At 40.6% G+C, this 23,552-nt stretch overlaps 1 protein-coding gene across 1 annotated transcript; it reads right to left on the bottom strand.

The window, feature by feature from the left end:
* Nucleotides 1–20,663, bottom strand: LOC140734037 (caveolin-1-like). The gene is made up of 3 exons (XM_073057617.1): nucleotides 20,626–20,663; nucleotides 19,951–20,131; nucleotides 1–1,545 (listed from the first exon to the last, which is right to left on the bottom strand). Exons 1-3 carry the CDS (start codon nucleotides 20,661–20,663, stop codon nucleotides 1,204–1,206), a joined length of 561 nt encoding a protein of 186 aa, XP_072913718.1. The 3' UTR covers nucleotides 1–1,203.
* Nucleotides 20,664–23,552: the final 2,889 nt, after the last annotated feature.

The following is a 23,552-nucleotide window of genomic DNA, read 5'->3' as shown; positions in this document are numbered from 1 at the left end:
CTTCGGTTAGACATGTATAAAGTGACAATAGAAATTGGTACGAAAGAGTATCAAGGCTCTCAGTGTGTTTTAAAGTTTAAAGGAGGTGGAGGATGCAGCACAGAACTAGATGTCCACAGGAGCCTCTGCCCATGACAGTGCTTCAGTAGCATGTTATGGTTCTGGCCTTTGACCTCTGCTGCAATTGTCTAAGCAGGAAAATTCTGGATATTACCTCCCTCTGGGTTGCATATTGTATAAAGCTGATTGATATGTTGCAATGTACAATATAGAAAATCCGAGTTACATTCAGCAATTTAACATGGCTATCTTACAGTGCAGCAAGTATTTTCATTTCACACTATTTCTCAAATGTTGCAAGCACAAAGCACACAACAACACTGTTTTGCCATTGTCCTCCTGACGTTTTGGTGCATGTTAGAGAGTTTAATACCAGACATGCACAAGGTTCACAAAGTGTTTAAATGCTTACCAAGGAAAATGAACATTGCATAGTTTAGACAGTGGTGGAGAGAAGGAGTCAATCCTCTTGGCACAAGACATAACATACTTCATACACGGTAATTTAGTTTCCTAATATAATGAACTATTTAACCAGCACTTAGATGGGGGTCAGTCATTCCTTCTCCAGACTGACACTCTAAATGCGTAAATCATATTTAAATTTTAATGTTTCTATAAATCCTGATAATTGCAGGAGAGATTAAACCGAGAAATACAATTTATTTGTTGCATAGCAGTTTTAGAAATGGTATGATTATAATTTCACTGCAAAATAGTTCATATTTTTACTTCAAATATTAAGATCCTATGCTCAGTGTTTAATCCTTTATCCTTACTGTCTTAGTAAGTACAGTACTGTGAATCAGCCTCTGGTTTCATGGGAAACAGCACAATGAAATAGCGGGAGGGCTAATTGCTGAAGAAAGGCAATGACTCATTTTGTTTACAAAACCTGTCAAATGGTGTTTGGCAGTAAAGGAATGTAGTTGTTAAGCTTAGATCAGTGTTAAAATGCAGTACCATAAAAGGGTAACAGAACATGCCAGGGATAGTAATGAAAGAGCATGCAAACATATTTTTTCCTATATCAGTGCTATTAGAAAAGGCACCAACATGTTTCTGTGATAAAGAAACAGAGCTTCCATTTGATAGGAAGCGATGTGATCAATTGACCAATTATTTCTTTCAATATTTTCCCATTTACACTTCCTTCTGTAATGATATCCGAATATTGCTGAACAATTTTCCCAGGGTTTCATAGAAAGGGTCACAGCAGGTGTGAATGCAGATCGAATAGACCCTGCTGATGCACTGGATCTCAATCATGTAGCTCTTAATGCAGGGCACCACTGCCCAAATGTGGATGAACGATAAGATGGCAAAGTAAATTCCCCATACAATTGACAATGGTATGCCAAAGAGCCCTGTGAGAATCTGGTAACAGCAATACTTAGTCATTGTGAAGATGGTAAAGCTGGCCTTCCAAATTCCATCGAAGCTGTGAATTCCCTCAGGTTCGGCGATCACCTCTTCAAAATCCACCTATGTCAGGGGAAATACAAACCCAATATGATTAACTTTAGTAATAAACTCTATTTGCTTTAAAAATCAAAATGTTTTGAACAGGCATGATGCTGAACAACTTTATCTGCCGTCTCTATGAAATCTCAATATGCTGTATTCACCAACACATCAGGTCTCATTTTCCTCATGCAGGTGGAACAGCAAGCCAATGTTACTCAGCACACTTGGTTGCAATAACCCCACTCTCCTCCTGTTGTCTTGCTCTTCCCCATTGCATTGTATGTTGGCTTCCTCTATTCATCTGACTTCCGTTGAAAGTTCTAAAGTTTTTTTTACCCTTTAATATCCAATCTTTTTGCTCTGCAATTCCAAATCTAATTTAATATCCAATCTTTTTGCTCTGCAATTCCAAACTGCTATATCTGTGCTTATTTGCAAAACGGCCTATTTCTTTTGGTTATGCTTTTAGCCCTGGGCTTCATTCCATCAAAAATGAATTGTGAATTCATTGCATTGAGCATCTCTGCAACCACAGACAAAGGAGTTATTTTATCCTCATGACACCCTCTCCTAGCCAAAACAGGGTAAAGGAACTGGTTCAGTAATTGTAAATTACTGAAAATATGGAAACTGTAGAAGTAGCTTGACATAAATGCTCACATCATCCAAAGTGCAATGTCAGTTCTGCTGCCAAATTCACCAGATATATTCTATCAGCATTGATAATTGTATTGAGGGAGGATGTAAAACACCATGCAAGTGTTGTTATTTCTATATTTAAAAAATAATACTTGGCAGCTGTGCATTTTAGAGATTGGTAATGAAATATAATATTTCCAACTGAAACAACACCACATGAACCATGCCCATTATTTTCCAGTAAGTAGTCAAAAGTGAGAATGATTTCAGGGTGGTACTATATATTAAAAAATAGACCATTCAAGGAATCTACAAATAAGATATGGTATCCAGTTATCTATTAATTTTGCACAGGGGTGGCAGAAACAACCAGGCAGTTTTTTTTCCAAGATAATGCCTGTACCCTTTTTTTTGAGAACTTATAACACTGCTGCATTTTATTGTTGCAAAGTAACTCTGTGACAAGCTAATGAATTAACACACAACCATAACAAGAAGCCTTGAGGCAGGTAGATATATGTACCCATGCATTCATTAAGCTAATTGATATTCAGATACAGATCTGTACAATGCAAAAATAAAGTCCTGTACTGGAGGAAAATGATGGACTGTCTATGTCAATACTTACGGTTTTGCACATTTCCACTAATGCTATTGATCTACTCTGGATCTAATCAGACCCCATCAAGATGACAAGATGACACAACCAAGGCTAACAAGGGAATTCAAAACCAACATAAAAGTCAAAGACAGGGCATATAATAGAGCAAATTGTATCTGACCCCAACACCGCCTCTGGCAAAATGTTCCAGTTAGCAACTCCTCTGTCAACAGCAGCCTCCTCAAATCTATTAAAATGTTACAGTCATCAAGGAGGATTTCAATAAGCAGGTATATTGGGGAAATCAGGTTGGTGTGAGATTTCAAGAAGGGGATGCTTACGAGATGGTTTTCTGGAGCAGCTCGTGTTGAACCCACTAGGGGATCAGCTTTTCTGGATTGGGTGTTGTGCAGTGAACCAGAATTGATCAGAGAGCTTAAGATAAAAGAACCCTTCGGGGAAGTGATCATAAGGTGATTGAATTCACTCTGAAATTTGAGAAGGAGAAGCTAAAGTCAGATGTATCAGTATTACAGTGGAGTAGAGGAAATTACAGAGGCATGAAAGATGAGTTAGCCAGAATTGATTGAAGGAGAACACAGGCAGGGACGATGGCAGATTAGCAGTGGCTGGAATTTCTGGAAGCATTTTGGAAGGCACGGGATATATACATTTCAAAGAGGAAGAAATACTCTAAAGCAGTGGTTCCCAACCTTTTTTTGGCCATGCCCCACCTAATCACCTCTAAAATCCTGATGTCCCCTGTGGTGATATATAATTCTTATTATTCAAAAAGTGAACTCCTATTCACCTGGAGGAAGCCTAAAAGACCATTAACTTGGTTTAAACAAGCTTTCAAAGAACATGGCATTCATGAAAGAGAAAAATAAAAGAACCAAAGGACTGTTAAAGTTCTGAGGAAGAAATTACTAAGAAATTGTAAAAAAAAAGATTAAGTGATATTAAAATAATAATAATAATAAATAAATAAAACAATGCCGATTCGTTTCTACAGCATACAAAGACAGATACACCGTTTAAAAGAGATGACGCAATGTACACACCTTCACACCACCAAGAACCGAAAGCTACTGCAAAAAGCAGCATTGGCGCGATCTCGTACGAGTTTCTTACGCGTTTGGACTTGTTCATTCGTTCCTTCCTACATCAGTCAATTCATTAATTTAATTATGAAAGCCATTTGATGGTTGTAATGATGGTGATACACTAGATATACAGTACATACGCAATTACACATGTACATACACACAAGTATTTTTATGTATGCATACTGTATATACACATATGTATTAACTCGCACACACACTCATACTCACACAGACTTAGCAGAAAAAATTCACTGTTAATAACTCATTCTCGAATTGTCCCCCTTAAAAATCAAATTACCCCCCTGTGGGGTGTACGCCCCACGTTGGGAACCACTGCTCTAAAGGCAAGATGATACAACCAAGGCTAACAAGATAAGTCAAAACCAACATAAAAGTCAAAGAGAGGGCATATAATAGAGCAAAAATTAGTGGGAAGTTAGAGGATTGGAAAGCTTTTAAATACCAATAGAAGTAACTAAGATGTCATTAAGGTAAAAAATGGAATATGAAAGTAAGCTAGCCATTAATATTAAAGAAGATACCAAAAGTTTCCTCAAATATGTGAAGTGTAAAAGAGAGGTGGGAGTGGATATAGGACCGCTGGGAAATGAAGTAGTAAGGGGGACAAGGAAATGGTGGACGAACTGAATAAGTATTTTGAATCATTCTTCACTGTGGAAGTTACTAGCAGTATAGTGGAAGTTCCAGATGTCAAGGGTCATGAACTGTGTAAAGTTACCACTACTAAGGAGAAGGTTCATGGGAAACTGAAAGGTCTGAAGATAGAGAGGTCACCTGGAATAGATGGTTCTGTAATGGTTCCTGAAGACTGGAAAATTGCAAATGTCACTCCACACTTCAAGAAGGGAGAGAGGCAGAAGAAAGGAAATTATAGGCCAGTTAGTCTGACCTCAGTGGTTGGGAAAAAGTTGGAGTCAATTGTTAAGGATGTAGTTTCAGGGTACTTGGAGGCACGTGATAAAATAGTCCATAGTCAGCATGGTTTCCACAAGGGAAAACCTTACCTGACAAATCAGTTGCAATTCTTTAAAGAAACCACAAGCAGAATAGACAAAGGAGATTTGATTGATGTTGTGTTCTTGGATTTTCAGAAAGCCTTTGACAAGGAGCCACACATGATGCTGCTTAACAAGCTGCAAGTCCATGGTATTACAGGAAAGATTCAAACATGGATAAAGCAGTGGTTGATTGGCAGGAGGCAAAGAGTGGGACTATAGGGAGCCTTTTCTGTTTGGCTGTTTGTGACTTGTAGTGTTCCACAGGGGTCTGTGTTGGGACTGATTCTTTTTATGGTATATGTCAATGATTTGGATGATGGAATTGCTGGTTTTGTTGCAAAGTTTGCAGACGATATGAAGATAGGTGGAGGGGCAAGTAGTTTTGAGAAATAGAGAGGCTACAGAAAGACTTAGACAGATTAAGAGAATGGACAAAGAAGCTGTAGATGGAATACAATGTCAGGAACTGTATGGTCATGCACTTTGGTAGAAGAAATAAAGGATTGACTATTTTCTAAATGAAAATACAAAAATTTGAAGCATAAAGGGTTTTGGGATTCCTTGCACAAGTTTCCATAAAGGGTAATTTGTAAGTTGAGTCTGTGGTGAGGAAGGCAAATGCAATGTTAACATTCATTTCAAGAGGACTAGAATATAAAAGCAAGGATGTAATGTTGAGACTTTATAAAGCACTAATGAGACCTTATTTGGACAATTGTGAGCAGTTTTGGGCCCCTTATTTAGAAAAGTTCTACTGAAACTGGAGAGAGTTCAATGGAGGTTCATAAAAATGATTGCAGGATTAAATGGGTTTTCATATGAAGAGCGTTTGATGGCTGTGGGCCTGCACTCACTGGAATTCAGAAGAATGAGGGGTGACCTAATTAAAACCTATTGAATGGTATTCTTTTCTTGAACCTATTGAACCTATTGAAACCTATTGAACCTATTGATAGAGTGGATGTAGAGAGGATGTTTCCTATGGTGGGAGAATCTATGGTCAGAGGACACAGCCTCAGAATAGAGGGGTGTCCATTTAGAACAGGGATGAGGAGAAACTTCTTTAGCCAGAGAGTAGTGAATCTATGGAATTAATTGCCACAGGTGGCTGTGGAGACCAGGTCTTTATGAATATTTAAGGCAGAGGTTGATAGATTCTTGATTAGTCAGTATATTCTATGTTCCATTAACTTACCATCTGATGTACATCCTGCTATACACAACTTCAAAGTCATCCACTAACGTGAGTCATATAATCTATATTCACATCCTATTTGTTATTACACTGTTCATTACAAATAAAATACCCAGATCTGCAGATTTGGCAATCCCTGCAGCATACCACTGGTCATAGACTTCCAATCTGAAAAATACCCTTCCCTCTCTATCCTCTGCCTCCCATTACCAAGGCAATTTTGGATGCAACCATTCAACTCACTTGGATCCCATGTGCCTTAACATTACAGTCCGGCCTAGCTCACGGGATGTTTCACATGCCAAACATGAATGATAGTTGTCAACTTGAAAACTATCTTGATTGGTCCAAAATTTTCTCAGTCCTTTATGAACAGCATTTTGCACTGTGTGCCTTGCATGTAACAGTCAAAAATACACATTTTACTCTACTTTATCTCAAGAATAGAATCAGCTTTATAGTACTACGCAACATTGTGCTCTGTTGTGAGCAGCACTGTCTTGCCTGATGCTATCCACCTGTGCACATAATTACTAACTCAGGGGACTTGGGGCAATTTGGGCAACTTATCTGCACACAATAACAAAATACAATTACCTTTGCACTGTACATTTACAATCTTCTACCCACATCTTATGACAAAGTTAAAATCATGAGTTAAATTACCAGTATGAAATTTTCTGATGTAACTTTGTAGGCTTTGAGCAGAAACTTAAATTTTGCTTTAATGAAATTAGTCGTTGCTGTTTCTAATCTTGTGATAACCAACGACACGTAATGTTAGGCTGAGAATGTATGATGATAGTGTTAGAGTGGAAAGCAATGTGGTGACATGGGAGACGAATTGCTACACATACGACCTCAATGCATCTCCCAAAGATGTCCCAATGATGCTACAGGCAGGTGGGAGAATTCAAAAGATGGTGCTGCCTTGAATTTGTCCAACGGAGGCAAGTATAGATATTGGACCACTGGAAATAATGCTGGAGGGTTAATAATGGAGAACAAACAAAGGATGTATGAACTGAATAAGTATCTTACTTCAGTCTTCACTGCGGAAGACAACCATCAACATGAAATCCAAGAGATTCAGGGGGCAGTAATAACTGTAGTCGCTATTACTAAGGATAAGGTTTGTAGAAGCTGAAAGGTCTGAAGGTAGGTAAATAAATTACCTGGACCAGATGGATGGCACCCCATGGTTCATAAAGAGGTAGCTGAAGAAATTGTGGAGACATTAATAGTCATTGTACAAGAATCCTGAGATAATGAACGGTTCCAGAGGACAGGAAAATTGTGAATGTCACTCCACTCCTTTTAAGTAGTGAGGGAGGCAAAAGGCAATGGAATTATAGGCCTGTTAGCCCAACTTCAATGAGGTCAAAACAGACTGGATAGGCTGAATGGCTTAACTTTGCTCTATGTTTTATGGTATTATGGGCCTATATAAATGTTCACATTATCTGACATTCTGAGGTCTATTGTTACTGATGCATTCTACAGGATTATTACAGTGAGGTCAGATATGAAAACACTAAAATGTAATCATTTCCTTCTCTTTAATACTAATACATGAATCTCAACATTTTATTGATGTTATTAAAGATTTCTACTATTTACAAATGATAACAAAGCAATATTCACCATCCATTATTTTCCAGTAATAGTTAATAGTGAAAATATTTTCTGTATATGGTAGCTTGTAAAGATTTCCATGGTTTAGCTAAAGTAGACAGCAAAGAACTTTCCATCAACAGTGAAACCCTAAGAAACATAAAATGTATAAAAATGGAAACACGAGTTGGCTATTTGTGCTTTTAACCTGCTCCATTACTTTAAATGGTCACGGCCTCATCGTTTCTCTCTCTCTCCACAACCCATGATGTCTTCTTTCTTTCTATTTCATTCTGATGTATATTCAGTGATTTGGCCTCCACAGCTTTCTGTGGTAGAGAATTCCACCACTTCACCAACTTCTGGAGAAAGAAGTTTCTCTTCATCTCAGTGCAAATAGATTCAGATCATTACAGAGTCAGAATTTTATACTCTTCAGTGAGATGGGTTCTCATTCTTCTGAACTCCAATGAGCCCTGGCTCAGTCAATGCAAAATTACTATAATGTGGGGACTCAGGAATATTTTCAGTTTGATAATTTTTCAGATGCTACTAAAATAAAATCATGGACTAAAAGAAATCCACTCCTGCCACATCTATTTATGGACAGGACATGAGAATTAGCTCCCAAATGGCATTTGATACATGCCTACACTTATGGAGATTTGTGTTGGCTGCCTCTTTGGTGACGATATTAAGCTGAAAGGCAGATTGTGATGTCAATCAGAACACAAAACTGATGTTGCTCAGCATACAATGGTTGTGCTGCCACTTCAAAATTTCTTAGCAGCTGAATGCACTTTACAGCAGAAGAACCACCCAACAAAATATTTAAAGGAATCATTAAGTATTGTCAGAGTAGCTTCTAATTTGATTCTTAGTTGGCTGTGTCAATGATCCTAAGTGCTTACTGATTATAAAGTTCTTTAGTTTATTAAAGCTTCAGAATACCAGGAAGTTTAATAAAAAACTTGGATTTGGCTTTATTGCTTTGACCCAGACATGGATGTAGTAGAAGGCATTCCCCCAGAATATAATGTGACTACACTGACAGCTCGGCAGTGGTTCTACAAGAAGGTCATCACCTGTGCACTTGGTAGTGCACAAGGTAGTCAAATTGGCTGTGTCTCATTGTAAGGTGAGACAGAACAGATTGGCAGTCAGGTTGAGTGGATCCTATCTCTTGCTCTGTCCCTATGCAAGTACGCAGTGTGTTATGTCCCTTACCTTTACACCGGACATTATGTTTCATTTAATCTTGACAGAGGGAAGCAGACAGAGATTACAGGGCTTGTTGAGGATATTCCGTTCCCTCTGGTGGCTGAGTGCCATTGAGTACAGGCACATTACTGCTCATTAATGAACACGGGCCAGCTCCACACAAGCTGAAATTGGTAATGGATTTCACTCCTTTTAAATCCAATAGGAGTGCTTCCTACATGTTGTGCCATGCTGGTCATTGCCTGGTATTCATGAACCCGCTCTGAAACAGTGCAGCATGCCACCTGCATTTAAGTCACCATGATATGTAAAAGGCTATTTACTGGGAGGTAAGGGCTGTCCAGTGACAATATTACTCACAATCTATGCACATGCATACAGTGAACACCATAATGATTATGAAGCTGTGATGTAGCAGGCCATTGGTTTGCTAAATCAATGAATGCATTGAAACAAAGTCTGAAGCACTGAAAGAGCCCTTTAGTACTTGGTAGTGTAGGTGCCATCCAATAGACCTCCATACCACACAATCTCAACAATAACCGGGAGCATCGTCTTTGCCACCAACCACATAGTGAACAGCGGCAGACAGGAGGAGGAAGCTAGAACCTCTGCTTCTGGCTGTCCTTCTGACTGCTGTCTCTTATCCGCATGCCATATTTAGCAGAGCGGCTATATTTCATTCGCTGTTTAAGGAGATTTGATATGTCACCAAAGACTATAGTAAATTTTTATAGATGTACTGTGGAGAGTTTTCTAAACGAGCGCAACATCGTCTGGTATGAAGGGGCCATTGCACGGGATCGGAAAAAGTGGCAGAGGGTTGTCAACTTAGACGGCTGCATTATGGGCACTAGCCTCCCCACCATTGAGGATATCCTCAAATGAGTTGCCTCAAAAGAGTGGCATTCTTCATTAAGGAACCTGACCATGCAGGCCATGCCCTCTTCTCATTACTAGCATTGCAGAGGACATACAGGAGCCTGACGACATACACTCGATGTTTTAGGAACAACCTCTTCCCCTCTGCCATCAGATTTCTGAATGGAGTGTGTGTGTGTGTATTTATATAATGTATAGTTTGCATTTATTATGTATGACAATGTACTTCTGCCACGAATGACAAATTTCATGACAGATGCCAGTGTTATTAAACCTGATTCTGCACAGGGTTAATTAACTGCACTAGAACACACACACACACACACACACACACACACACACACACACACACACACACACACACACACACACACACACACACACACACACACACACACACACACACACACACACACACACACACACACACACACACACACACACACACACACACACTTCTAGTTAATAGGGCACACCAGGACCAGTTCATTGTGGCCCATTTAAACAGTTGCCCAATTAGCCAAAGTTTCAAGGAAATAGTTAAATAGGTATTAAAAAATAAACCCCCATTTAACTGAGTAAGAAACTATATACAGTATTGAAATGAAATACACAACAAATTAGAACACTATCAAAACAGCTACTGTACTATAAAACTGTGTATTAGTTACTAATACATCTGGAATTCATTAATTGTTGATACCTTCAAATTCTTTATAGTTCCTAACTTGAAGTAGTGAAACAATTTCATTTCCACCCACAACCGTTTCTGGCATTCCGAAGTATGAATGCTTGAAGTCACAGTGAGCAAAATAGTTCTGAATTGTCTTCCTGTTTGTTATTCATCAACTATCAGTGACACAAATCTTTGCTTTCTGACCTGAAGTGACGTTATTTAAAAACAGTTTGCTCTAATGACCACATGACGTGCATGCGATTGACACTAGCTAGAAAATGTTTGGCATGTTTCTTGACCCACTTATGCAGCATAATGTCCCAGATAAATGAAAGGAATTCTGACTATTTTCTGGATTTGTATTTGTTCTTTAAGAGCTGTCGCAAACAAGCGGATGCCCAAGTTAACTGGAATCCCCTGTATGTGTGTGTATGTATATTGCACTGTACTGCTGCAGCAAAATAACACATTTCACTACATTTTTCAATGATAGTAAACCTGATTCTGATATACCTGATGCACCATCAATAACTCACACTGAGACGTAGGAAGCGAGGTATCGGCTTTTATTGACTGGAAGAATGAACAACACTACATCCTGGGGAATGAGGCTGGGCAACAGGCCTCAGTCGCCTTTATACAGGGGTCTGTGGGAGGAGACACAGGAGCAGTCAGCAGGGGTCTGTGGGAGGAGCCACAGGAGCAGTCCAGACAGGTATATGTAGTTCACCACAATACCCTTGGTGGTTAATTAACACCAACTGTGATAGTTTATGGAACAGAAGTTTTATTAGTGAGTTTCATGTAATAGGTCTGGTTGTTGTTTAAAAACCAGATGGTTAAATTTCTGGAGGATGTAAGTTGGGATTGTGGCCACAAGAGCACTGGACTAGCTGGACGTGGACATCTTAACCACTTGGCCACATGCCAGTAGTTAGTAATGCAGTTGAAATGACAATTGAAGACACATTCATTGACCTGAAGTCAATGATCTTTATGCAACAGTAGATCCTCATACCTGGAACTTCTGTTATTGACTTTCACAGCAAACAGAAAGGTTTTCTTGATCCCAAGCTGCAGAAGTAATTCCTTTGTCTGTGCAAATCTGCTGTATAAGTATGCTACCTGCATCAAAATAACTGACTCACACCTACATTACTAACACTGTTCTTAGTTTTAAGAGGTAACCAATTTAAATTAGCAGACTTGACAAATGTAATATTCAACATTTCTTCAATACTCATCCATTTTTACTTAAAAAATTTTCCAAACTTTTCAGTTAGAAATCCTGCTAATTCTGCTAATGTTTCCTTCATTTTTTTTAGTGATAGTCTTAAGTTCCATTTGCTAATGTAATTACCAACAATTATTATTTATTATGATATGCCTTTAAAGATCTCATCACGGCTCTGTATACTTGGTTTGGACCTGCTCTTTTTTGACTAAAGCAAAACTAATCTTCAGCAATTCATTTTCAGACTAATGTTCATCCTTGGGATTTTCTTGCCCTTAATTTTTTTTTGTATCAAGAACATTGAGATTATAGACATGGTTTCCTTACCTTCTCCCCCCCTTTTGATAGCTACTTATTCTTATTCATTTGCTTGGCATGATGCCTGTATCAAAACATCAGGCTGAAGTCTCGGACATCATATTAATGTGGCACGGAATCCCCATGTTGTTATTTTATATAATTCAGCACTAGTGTAAATTGATTGGACACATATAGACTCTCAATATCGAGCATTTCATTCAGAGAACTTGGAATGAGTTTACTTTTCTCTGCACTGTATTGTTTTTGTTGGTAAGAGTTTTCCCCTTGCAGCAAGAACCCAGCAGATATACCAGCCCAAGCACCATTGGGGTTACAAGAAATAAGCTTTCGAAAGATCAGATCTCTCCTCTTCAATCTGGTTCAATGAAGCACAATTCCAGCCATATAACATATAACCATATAACAAGGGCAACACGAGTGAATCTGCAGATGCTGGAAATAAATAAAAAACACAAAATGTTGGCAGAACTCAGCAGGCCAGACAGCATCCATGGGAGGAGGTAATAACGACATTTCGGGCCGAAACCCTTCATCAGGAGTGATGTAACATGGGATGGTCGGGGGGGGGGGGGGGGGTAAGAAGTGGGGGGAGGGATAAAGTAGAGAGCTGGGAAGTGATAGGCTGGAGGGAAATGGGCTAGGGGGAAGGTGGAGAATTATGGGAAATAAAAGAGAAAGAAAGGTAGGGCTGGGGGGAGAGATTATAGTGAGGGGGGAAAAGAGAGAGAAAGAGAACCAGACTAAAATAATAGATAGGGATGGGGGTAAGGGTGGGGGGCAGGGGTATCAACGGAGGTCAGTGAGTTGGATGTTCATGCCGGCAGGAAGGAGGCTACCTAGGCGGGAGATAAGGTATTGCTCCATCGACCTGCGTGTGGCCTCATCTTGACGGTAGAGGAGGCCATGAACAGACATGTTGGAGTGGGAGAGGTCTGTGGAATTGACCCCAGACAGTCCTTTCAGGTGAGGCACCACTTCATCTGCGAGTCAACTGGGGTGATATACTGTATCCAGTGCTCCCGATGTGGCCATTTATACATTGGGGAGACCTGCCGCAAACTGGGAGACCATTTCGCCGAACACCGGCGCTCAGTCCTCCAGCAGTGGCGGGTTCTCCCTGTGGCCACACACTTCAATTCCACAGACTCTAAGATCCTGCCTTGCCTGAACTCTAAGACTCTTTCGGAACCCCAGAATCACCTTGAACGTCACATCCTTCACGCACACCACGATCACCACATCTTGTCTATCGTTTAGTTGTTCCCATCCTGCCCCTAGTACTTCAGTGCCTCCATCCTGCACTTGGGTCCAGCCTCCTGTCCCCTTATGACATTTCCACATCTCTTCAATGTTAGCCTTTCTCCAATCAAAAATTTCATCCCTGGGTCCAGTCCTATCCTTCTCCATAATTATATTGATACTAATGGCACTGTGATCACTGGACCCAACGTGCTCCCCAACACATACCTCCATCACCTGACTTATTTCATTCCCTAACAGAAGATCCAACACTGCCCCTTCTCTATTCGGTACCTCTATGTATTGCTGCAAAAAACTACCCTGCACACATTTTACAAACTCCAAACCATCCAGCCCTTTTACAGCCCTTTTACAGTAAAACAGGAATTAACTCATTTTTAAATTCTTTGTACCACTCTGCCGTATACCCATCTGATCCTGGTGACTTGCTTAATTTAAGCCTACTAATTGTAGCTTTTAATTCAACCTCAGTTATGTCAGCAGTCATCGTTCTATTTTGTTCTTCGCTTAAAGTGGGTAACTCTAGAGAATTCAAGAAGGTGTCAATTTGGGTTATGATTCCCCCTGGAACTTTGGAATATAGAGTTTTGTAAAACACTTCAAAAAATTCTTGAATTTCACTTAGCTTATTTTTTATCATTTTTGTTCTTGGGTCCCTAATTCTACGAATTGTATTTTCTGCTATCTTTTTTTTCAGTTTCTACGCCAGTATTTTCATAGATTTCGATTCACTTTCATAATGTCTCTGTTTCAGAAACATTAAGTTTTTCCTGATTTCTTGTGTAGCCAAATAATTTATTTCATTCCTAATTCTTTTAATTTCCCCTAATGTATCCTGTGCCAAATTCAATTTGAGTTTTTTCTCTAGTTCCTTCAGCCTATTTTGTAATTCCTCTAATGTTTTATTCCTTATTTTTTTCTTATATGAAGATTACACTATAATTTTCCCTCTTAAGACCGCCTTCAGAGTATCCCATAAAATGGGAGGTGAAACCTCTCCATTATCATTAAATTCTAAGTAGAGACCAATTTCTTTTTTAATTTGTTCCTTAAAGTACGGATCATTGAATATACTTGAATTTAGTTTACAAATAGTATTCTTTGGTTGTAGGTCAAAATCAACAGATAAATATATACGTGCATGGTCACTTACATCTATTATCCCAATTCCACAGGTGTTTATTTCGTCTTTGTCTTTTCCAAATGTTATAAAATAGTCTATTCTTGTATATACAGAATGTGGAGCAGAATAATGAGTGTAATCTCTTCTGTCAGGGAAAAGGTCCCTCCATATATCAATTAAACCAACATCCTCAAAAAGTGTATTAACTTTCTTATGTAAAGATTTTGTTTCATAGGTTTTTCTATTGGAAGAGTCTAAGTTTGGTTGTAATTGTAAATTTAAGTCTCCCCCACATATCAGGAGACCTGTTTCCGTTACCATAATATCAGTAATTTTCTGAAAGAAACCAATATCACTTCCCAGGGGTGCGTATATATTCAATAGAGTAACTGAATTGCCGTCTATATTCCCCCTTACCAGAATATATCTGCCCTCTTTATCTCCCATTTCAAATACTTTTTCAAAATTTAGCTTACTTGAGATAAGAATAGCAACTCCTCTCCTATGTCCTGATTTATATGAGGAGAAAAACAGATTAGTGAAGCCCATTCTCTTTAGTTTTTTATGCTCATTATCACTTAAATGAGTTTCCTGTATATATACTACATGAGCTTGTTCATTTTTCATTTTGGATAAAATTCTCTTATGTTTGATTGGATTTAATAGCTCATTTACATTAAAAGAAATGAATTATACCTTGTCCTTAGCCATCTGTATTTATCTGTCAATGTATCATTGAAATGTATCTTACCCCAGAACCTTCGTAGAATCTCTGCCTTGGTGCTGTACCGAAGGAATTTAATTATTATTGAGGGTGGCTTTCTATCCTGGGTAGGTTTTGGGACTAACGCGTAGTGGGCTCTTTCGACTTCCAGCTTCATAGCCGGGGGAAGATCCAGCGCTCCCGCAGTAACTTTCCCACAAACTCCGTCATAGGCGGGCGCTCCGCTCCTTCGGGAACGTTGTAGATTCTGATATTTTTCCACCGTGATCTTCCTTCCTGGTCAAGCAGTTTACCTTCTTGGTGATGTATTATTTTTATTGTCTTACTCAGTATCTGTTCCACGTTTTGAACAAGATCTTCCACCTTCTCAATTCGAGTCTCTGCCACCGCTATTTTTTGATTAACGCTGGTGAGCTCTGCCTTAATATCATGGAGCCGCTGCTCTATTTCTATCCGGATCTCCCATATCTCTTTAAGGATTTCGAAGATATTCGACGCTTCGCCTGAACGAGGCCCAGCAGCCGCCTCGCTAGCACACGGTCGGGTCGGAGAGCCGCTCGCTGCACTCCTCTCGGCCGCAGGCTCCGCAGTGTCACTTTTTAAATTTCCATTCCTTTTCCCCATTCTTGCCCCTCTTTTCAGTTCAAATATTTTTCGAAAAATATTACATTTGATGGGTTAATGGGGCTTAATAACGTGTTTTTCTGGAGGAGCTAGTGACTTATGCTGCCATTCTCGACGATGACATCACCGGAAAAACCCCCTTCCCTCTCCTGACAGACACCCAAATACCCGTCTCCTGACTCCTAGGGGTGACTATCTCCCTGTAACCCCTGTTTATTTCTGCCACTGCCTCCCGAATGATCCGAAGTTCATCCAGCTTCCAGCTCCAGTCCCCTAACACGGTTTGTCAGGAGCTGCAGCTGGATGCACCTTTTGAAGGTGTAGTCATCAGGGACAGCTGTGCTCACCCTGACTTCCCACATACTGCAAACGGAGCACTCAACTGCCCCAACTGCTGCCTCCATTACCTACCCCTAAGCTAATTAAATTCATTAAAGGAGCTTACCTCACCTGGAGTGAAGCTCGTACACAGCCTCTGCTCGCTTTTTAAATCCCCCCGTTGATCTCAGAGGCCGACTTTCACGCGCTAGCGCAGTCGTGCCCCGTTCAACCTCGCCTCTGCCTGTTCTCGTCGAGGCGTGTTGAGCCAAAGCCGTCCCACTCTGCCTCGATCCACTACGATGTTGGCCGCTGTAGATGGCGGTTTTTCTTTTAAACTTTTGGCACCTTACGTCTCACGCCTGCGCAGTTTAGCCTCTTTGCCCCGATCAGTTAAAAAAAACTTCTCTCCGAGCTTCCTTTACCTCTTCCCTCTCCGCCTCTTGCTTCGATTTAAAAAGCCACCTGCTGAAATGCCATATAATTCACAGGTTGGGGGAGGAAACAATAAATCTATTCATTCTGGAGGATTATCGCTCAGATAGACTCTCTGTGCTCTCTTTTGTGATGGTTACTGCGGAATACAAAACTGCTCAACTAGTGGCAGTTGAATTCAAAAATTAAATCCAAGCCAAACAGATCAGGAAGAGAGACAGATGTGTTTGATCACCAGTTGGTGGTTGTCCACGCAGAGATAGGTGGCAGTGCACAAGAAAGTGAAAATCCCAAGATCCCAATTAGCTTTAAATTGAACCACGTCATGAAAGAACATATCGCTTAATTGTTGCGATGTTAAGATTGCAAATAAACAAATAAAAACAGGCTCAACTGCATTTTTGAAGCTTTGTAAGAGCTATTTAGCAGTGCATTCAGAAAAAAACAATTACCACTGTTACAATATCAATAAGTGTAGATCCAGCATGAATAGAACACCATTACTTTTACTTCCGTGAACTATTTTACAAGATCCATATTTGCAAATAATTTTAAATATGAATTTGCATTTCTTCTTAAAAGTAACTTGATTACTTGGCTCTTTGACCATTTTCAAATGGCAACCCTTTCAACTGCTCCAGTTTATGATCTTTAAAATGATTTCACCAATAGCTGACAACATAAAAGCCATTTCTTTCATCTATGAAAAGTAGAGGAGTTATCAGTGGGACCTATAAATGAGAGCTGTACTTGTAACAGCAAAGAGATTGAGAATTAAAATGTACAGATGTAAAAACAGATACTGTACATTTCCATTTTAAGAACATAACACTTTGATAACCATTTATTGTAATCCGTAAAACTGAAGATGCATTTTATAGACTTGGTGAAATTCACTTGTTCACCACTTCAATGCACAGAGAAAATATTATGCAATATGCACTGGTGTATTACCAATGCAAATTGTCCTGTGATGATTAATTTCTAAGTTTTTTGAATATTTAATTACTAAACCACTATCCTCTGAACTAAGGTGGCACATTTTTCCTTTGCAGGAATGAGATGGCGGAAACGTCAAGTTTGAGGTAGCAGGGAAAAAGAACCATGTCCTTCTCTCTTAGTAACATGCAATAAAGAAAAGTTACTGTCAGCTCTATGATATTGACGTTGCCTTGCACCTGTTCATATTTGAATTACACTTTATGAAGTTTATGCTGCCCCCTTTAAGGCAATAATTGATATTTAATTATTCAAGTGTGCATATGACTGATTGGCAAGTTTGCTGTCTCCAAATTCAATACTTATGAATTTCACAGCATCTATTACTGCTGAATTTTTTAAAAAAATATTGGTTTAAAGGGAATGTTACAGAATATCACAAACAGGAGAAAATCTGCAGATGCTGGAAATCCAAGCAACACGCACAAAATGCTGGAGGAACTGAGCAGGCCAGGCAGCATCTATGGAAAAGAGTAAACAGTCGACATTTTGGGCAGAGACCCTGATGAAAGGTCTCTGCCTGAAATGTCGACTGTACTCCTTTACAATAAACTATCAAATACTTTCTTATTTATGTCAATCATATATGTGGGCAATGTCATAATGGCAAATAAAAAGGATTTATATTCTGTGTTTCTAGATTGGTCTGAAACAGTTTGCCATGTTTAAAATGACTGATAGTTTTCTGTAAACAAAGTTAGCTCCCCGTGTACTGCATGATAATGCTATTTATGTTAGTTTCCTTTGATAAAAGGCATGTGAATCAGAAAAAAATTCAGGACAGATTCTGTGAAAGTTGATTCTAATGTATCCTGTGATATTAACCTCCTGTTTGTTAGAAGTTTTATGAATAAGGGTGGTAGGTGTACTAAAGTGGACTAGGCAGTTGAACCCTCTGGACACAGGATTGGGAAGAATGGTGTGGAATGGGCAGAGTGGCTCTGACACCAAATAGATGGTGGAGTGGACCAGGCAGTGTGGATTTGTTAGTCAAAGTAGTATTGAATTGGTGGCAGAAGGGGAGCATAGTGGTGTGGGTTTGCTGTTAGTTACCCCATGCATAGGTTGGGGGGAAGGGATGGGCAGAATGGGTGTGGTGCCAGCTGGAAGGGTAATGAGGTTGGGTACAGTGTCCTCACAGCTGGTATTGGCAAGGGCAGAAAAGAGTGGATGAATCTGGGACAGGTGCGATATTCAGGGCTTTTGCTAGGCTAGGTGAATTGAGAGTCTTGGGTGGAATGGATGGGGCTGGCTGTGGTATGTTCAGAAGGGTGGACTCAGGTTGGGCTGGGGTTTCTGGGGATGTGTCGAGTGGGCGGGGAATTGGTGGATTCGGCCCTGGTATTTTGGGAAGGATGCGCTGAAGTGGGATATTTTGCGTAAACTGGATTGTGACAAGTTGAATGGGGTTGGGCCTGGCTGGGCTTATTTTGATAGCCTACAATAAGGACTGGGTGCAGTCCGTCTGGAGTTCAGGGACATATTCCGGGTGGGGTGAACTGGGGGGTCCTTGGAGGAGGGCTGGGGGCAAACCGGCTAATTTAGGCAAGACTGAGCGAGCAGGTGGCCAGTGCAGTGGTTCTAGGCTGAAAGGGCGATTCAAGTACGGCGGAGTACGGGTGAGGTTATCAGCTAACTATTTGGCATTGAAACCATGGGCCAGGGTGTGTGGGATTTAAGGTACAGTGATACCAGGATAACTACTCTGGGCAGTGGGAGCAGGGTATCTGGTTTGGATAGCTCGGCGGGGTGCGGTGCTCGGCGGAGTATCTCGGAATGGGGGAGGAGTAAGAGGGTGAGGAGATTGCGATGTATTTCGAACAGTTGAGGCTGGCTGCTAGCATTAAAGCTGCAGAGGGTTCGTGGTATTTGAGTGCGAAGGGGTGATCATCCCGTCTCCCCAACAATGGCTCACCGCATGTACCCTTCAGGACAGCGCGGAGGGCGCGAGGTTTCAGGAGACGACTGCAGACAAGCGCTGGTTCTTGTCGCCCTGGGATCAACGGGTGTTCACGGATGAACTGCCACTCAACTATCTTCATGTTTATTTCTCCTCCACCGTCTGGAACTCTTCGATAAGAATAATCGTCTGGTGACGGCAATTCCCTGACTCTCCCCTCATTAGAGCCGCGGAACCAGCAGTGCAAGAAAAGTACTCTATGCAATTACCGTGTTTACCATAACATCGAGGGCAGTTTGCACTTCCACTGAAAGTGGTCGCCCCGCTGCCTATTTGCAATATGTTCTGTCCTTGCAAAAACCCCAACTTAACGAAACCTCCTGATGAAGGGTTTCGGCCCGAAACGTCGTCACTACCTCCTCCCATAGATGCTGTCTGGCCTACTGAGTTCTGCCAGCATTTTGTGTTTTTATTTATTTCCAGCATCTGCAGATTCACTCGTGTTAACTAAAACCGGCCTGTTCCTCACCTTCACCACATCGTCGTTCAGGTGCTTTGGGTCTCTGTTCTCTAAGTCGATCTCTTTGGTGTGATAATCAAGCACGTACACATTTCTCATCTTCCCATCTTCCATTTTGTTATTATTGTAAATATTGCCGTGATCTCGGATTGGCGACGGATATAAAAGTCCCTGAGAAAGGTGACAACAACTACTTTACGAAAAGCTCGAATCGTTCCTATATAACGCGCCCAAAGTGCTCGCAGTCAGATGCTTAAGAAAAACTTTTGGATGCCTGAGCTCATTTAAAGGTGAAAGTCACAGTGCACCACACCCCTGTAAAACGCGACTGGCGGTAGCGGCGTCACTGCAGACCAGGCACCAGGGGCCAACACCTATCATCGAGTGATTCCAGCAAACACTTGAACATCCGCCGGGAAATCTCCCACCAGATCCCTCAGTGATTCCAGCAACATGGGGAACTCTCCCACCAGAGTCCTCTGTAAACACCTAACATCTGCGTGGGAATCTCCTACCTCTGTAAACACTTAACATCTCCTAGGACATCTCCCAGCAGAGTCCTCTGTAAACACTGTGGACATCTGCTGGGAGATCACCCACGAGAAGTCACCCACGAGAAGCTGCACGGAAATTTGCTGCTGGCTATGTTGTGCTCGATCGGGTACCTCCCTTCACCCTGCCCACCGGGCTGAGAAACCTCCACTCCAGGGACCCATTGCCATCTCGACGTTACTGGTCTGCTGGGAAATATTCCAACAGACTCATTGCTCGGTTCAGTAGATTCTTTGAACATCTGCCTCCGGACATTCAAACACACCGAATGCCCCTTTCCTCCCAATAGTTCCAGTTCCAAACAAATAATATCTCCAAATAGGGTAGGCCTAATAAACAAGATATGGTTGGGGTTCAGTTGTTAAAATGAACGGAAATAGTTCCAAGTGTTTGGATATTTTCACAGTGAACCCTCGGCAAATTCCTGCATCCTTAGAAAAGCGATACGTGAATAGTTTCTAATTAAAATGCAAACCTGATTAAATTCATGCATTTCAGGTGATAAATTAACAGTCTCACAGTTTCTGGACTTAGAGGAGAACTCTAGCTAGAGGATTTCAATTTTGAGTTACATGTTGAGTAACTCCGCAGTGTGTCCCGCTATCTACAGATGACCGGCCCCTATTGAACACCACTGATAAAGCGCATAAATTGCCAAATGCACAACCACCTTTTAACTGTACTGAATTGGTTCCCGCAAACCGGCCGTCGCTTATTACATTTGCAGGGGCAAAATAAATTTGTTAGCTCCAAAACTTCTCGCAAGTCTTCCCTCAAATTCTCCAATTTTTTCGCCTGACATATCTCTCCAGACAGCTGGGTGTTTCAGAAAGGCTGTGGGGTTAAAGGAGGAGTCTGTGAGAGGAAGATAGTCTTCGCAGCGATCGCCGGGTTTGGTGGAAGGGTGCCAGTTACCCGAGGCTGTGTTTGGAGTTTTGAATCTTAGTGCAAACGACGTGAAGTTTCCAGTCACAACGGGAAATGCACATTCATTTTCAATGAATCATAGAAAGGATCAGGGCTGCGGATACGGGCCAATGGCCAAATCCGCTGCCAAGGGTGTGAGGGGAAGGTAAAGTACAACCCATGTTATAAAGCGAGACGTGTGCGAGAAGCGGGAGGCGATGAACGAACAGTAAAGAGTAGAGTCTGTGCGAGGCACAGCATGAACTAGTGTGGGTAGGATAGCGAGATAACCCCGGGAAGGTAGTGACCGATACGAAGGATAAATGGACAGGGAACGGTGACCAGAACAGTGACATATAAATTTCGTAATGAGGAGAAGGACACATTTGTAGTTAGGTCGCATTATTAGGGGGAGATAGTGCGAGGTGAAGGAAAACTCACCTTGTTCAGCGTGAAATCAATTTATGGGGGCATTAAAAGTATCTGTGAATTTTAAACTCTTCATTTGATACAGTTTATTGTTAATGAGGAAAGTGATTCTTTGATGGAACTCGTACAATCAAGTATTGAAAATCAATTCACCTTCCGACTGGCTGAAGTGAGGTGGGACACAATTTGGATAGATAGGTTATGTTATTGACAAAGGGAATGTGATGGAAATGTATAATAATAAGTTGCATTTGGGTGTGGAGTACTTATTTTGACTAATTTAGTCAACTAATTTAACATTGGTAGCTGAGCGAAGGGCGCTGAGTAGGCTACGGTCAATTATGGATCACTCTGAACATCCTCTACATAGCACCATCCAGAGACAGAGAAGCAGTTTCAGCGACAGGTTACTATCGATACAATGCTCCTCAGACAGGATGAAGAGGTCAATACTCCCCAATGCCATTAGGCTTTACAATTCTACCGCCAGGACTTAAGAACTTTTTAAAAGCTATTATTAATGCTTTTTGAGATAGTGATTTAGATGCATATCATATTTTTTACTGAGTTAAGTATTGTATGTAATTAGTTTTGCTACAACAAGTGTATGGGACATTGGAAAAAAAGTTGAATTTCCCCATGGGGATGAATAAAGTATCTATCTATCTATCTATCTATCTATCTATCTATCTATCTATCTATCTATCTATCTATCTATCTATCTATCTATCTATCTATCTAATTAAAGGACATTAATTAGGAGTTTGGCTGCATAAGCATTTTGGAGTTAGTTCTGTGAGGCGAAGTGTTTTCTGTTCATTGTGGTGGCTGATGTTTTTTAAACACCATCCCAGATTAATTTTAGAAGGCACGCTATTGAAAACATCTCCCAAACAAGCAATTGCCATTGGCAAACAGGAAATTTCTATTACAAACTATTTACTTTTACAAATATTTCACTGATTTATATTGGGCCTGAAGATTGTTTGATATTTGCTTTAATATTGTTATAGTAACAATTGGCCCTTAATATAATGCACAAGCTGCAGGAAGTTGTAAATTTAGTCAGCTCCATAAGTGGCACCAGCCTTCCCAGCATCCAAGGTGTCTTCAAGGAACAATGCCTCAAGAAGGCGGCATCCATCATTAAGAACCCCCATCACCTAGGGCATGCCCCCTTCTCTTTGCTACCATCTGGGAGGAGGTTCAGAAGCCTGAAGGCACACACTTATCAGTTCAGGAACAGCTTCTTCCCCTCTGCCATCTGATTTCTGAATGGACATTGAACCCATGAACTCCACCTCACTAGTTTTTCCCCCCTCTTTTTGCATTACTTATTTAACTTTTTACATATATGCTTCTTAGTGTAATTCAGTTTTTATTCTGTATTGCAATGTACTGCTACACATAACAACAAATTTCACGACATATGCCAGTGACATTAATCAAGATTCTGATTCTGATTCTCGCTAATAACATAGAGGGAAATAGGGCATCACATGAGAGGCATTGATAGGGTAGACAGTCAGAATAATTTTCCTGAGGTCAAATACCTAAGAATATGCCTTTAAAGTGGGGGGTTGGGGAGAGATTAAATTAGATATTCAGGGCAAAGTGTTTTTTCTACCTGGAATGGTAGGTGACTGGAGCAGGCTGCCAGGAGATCTGGTGGAAATAGTGACTGGATTTAATTATCAGTTGGTCAGTTGTTTAAATTATTCAGG

This window comes from Hemitrygon akajei, chromosome 10 (genome assembly GCF_048418815.1).
Source record: "Hemitrygon akajei chromosome 10, sHemAka1.3, whole genome shotgun sequence".
Classification (NCBI taxonomy): domain Eukaryota; kingdom Metazoa; phylum Chordata; class Chondrichthyes; order Myliobatiformes; family Dasyatidae; genus Hemitrygon; species Hemitrygon akajei.
The sequence above is the reverse complement of the archived record's forward strand: the minus strand, read 5'-3'. Positions and strand labels throughout refer to the sequence as shown.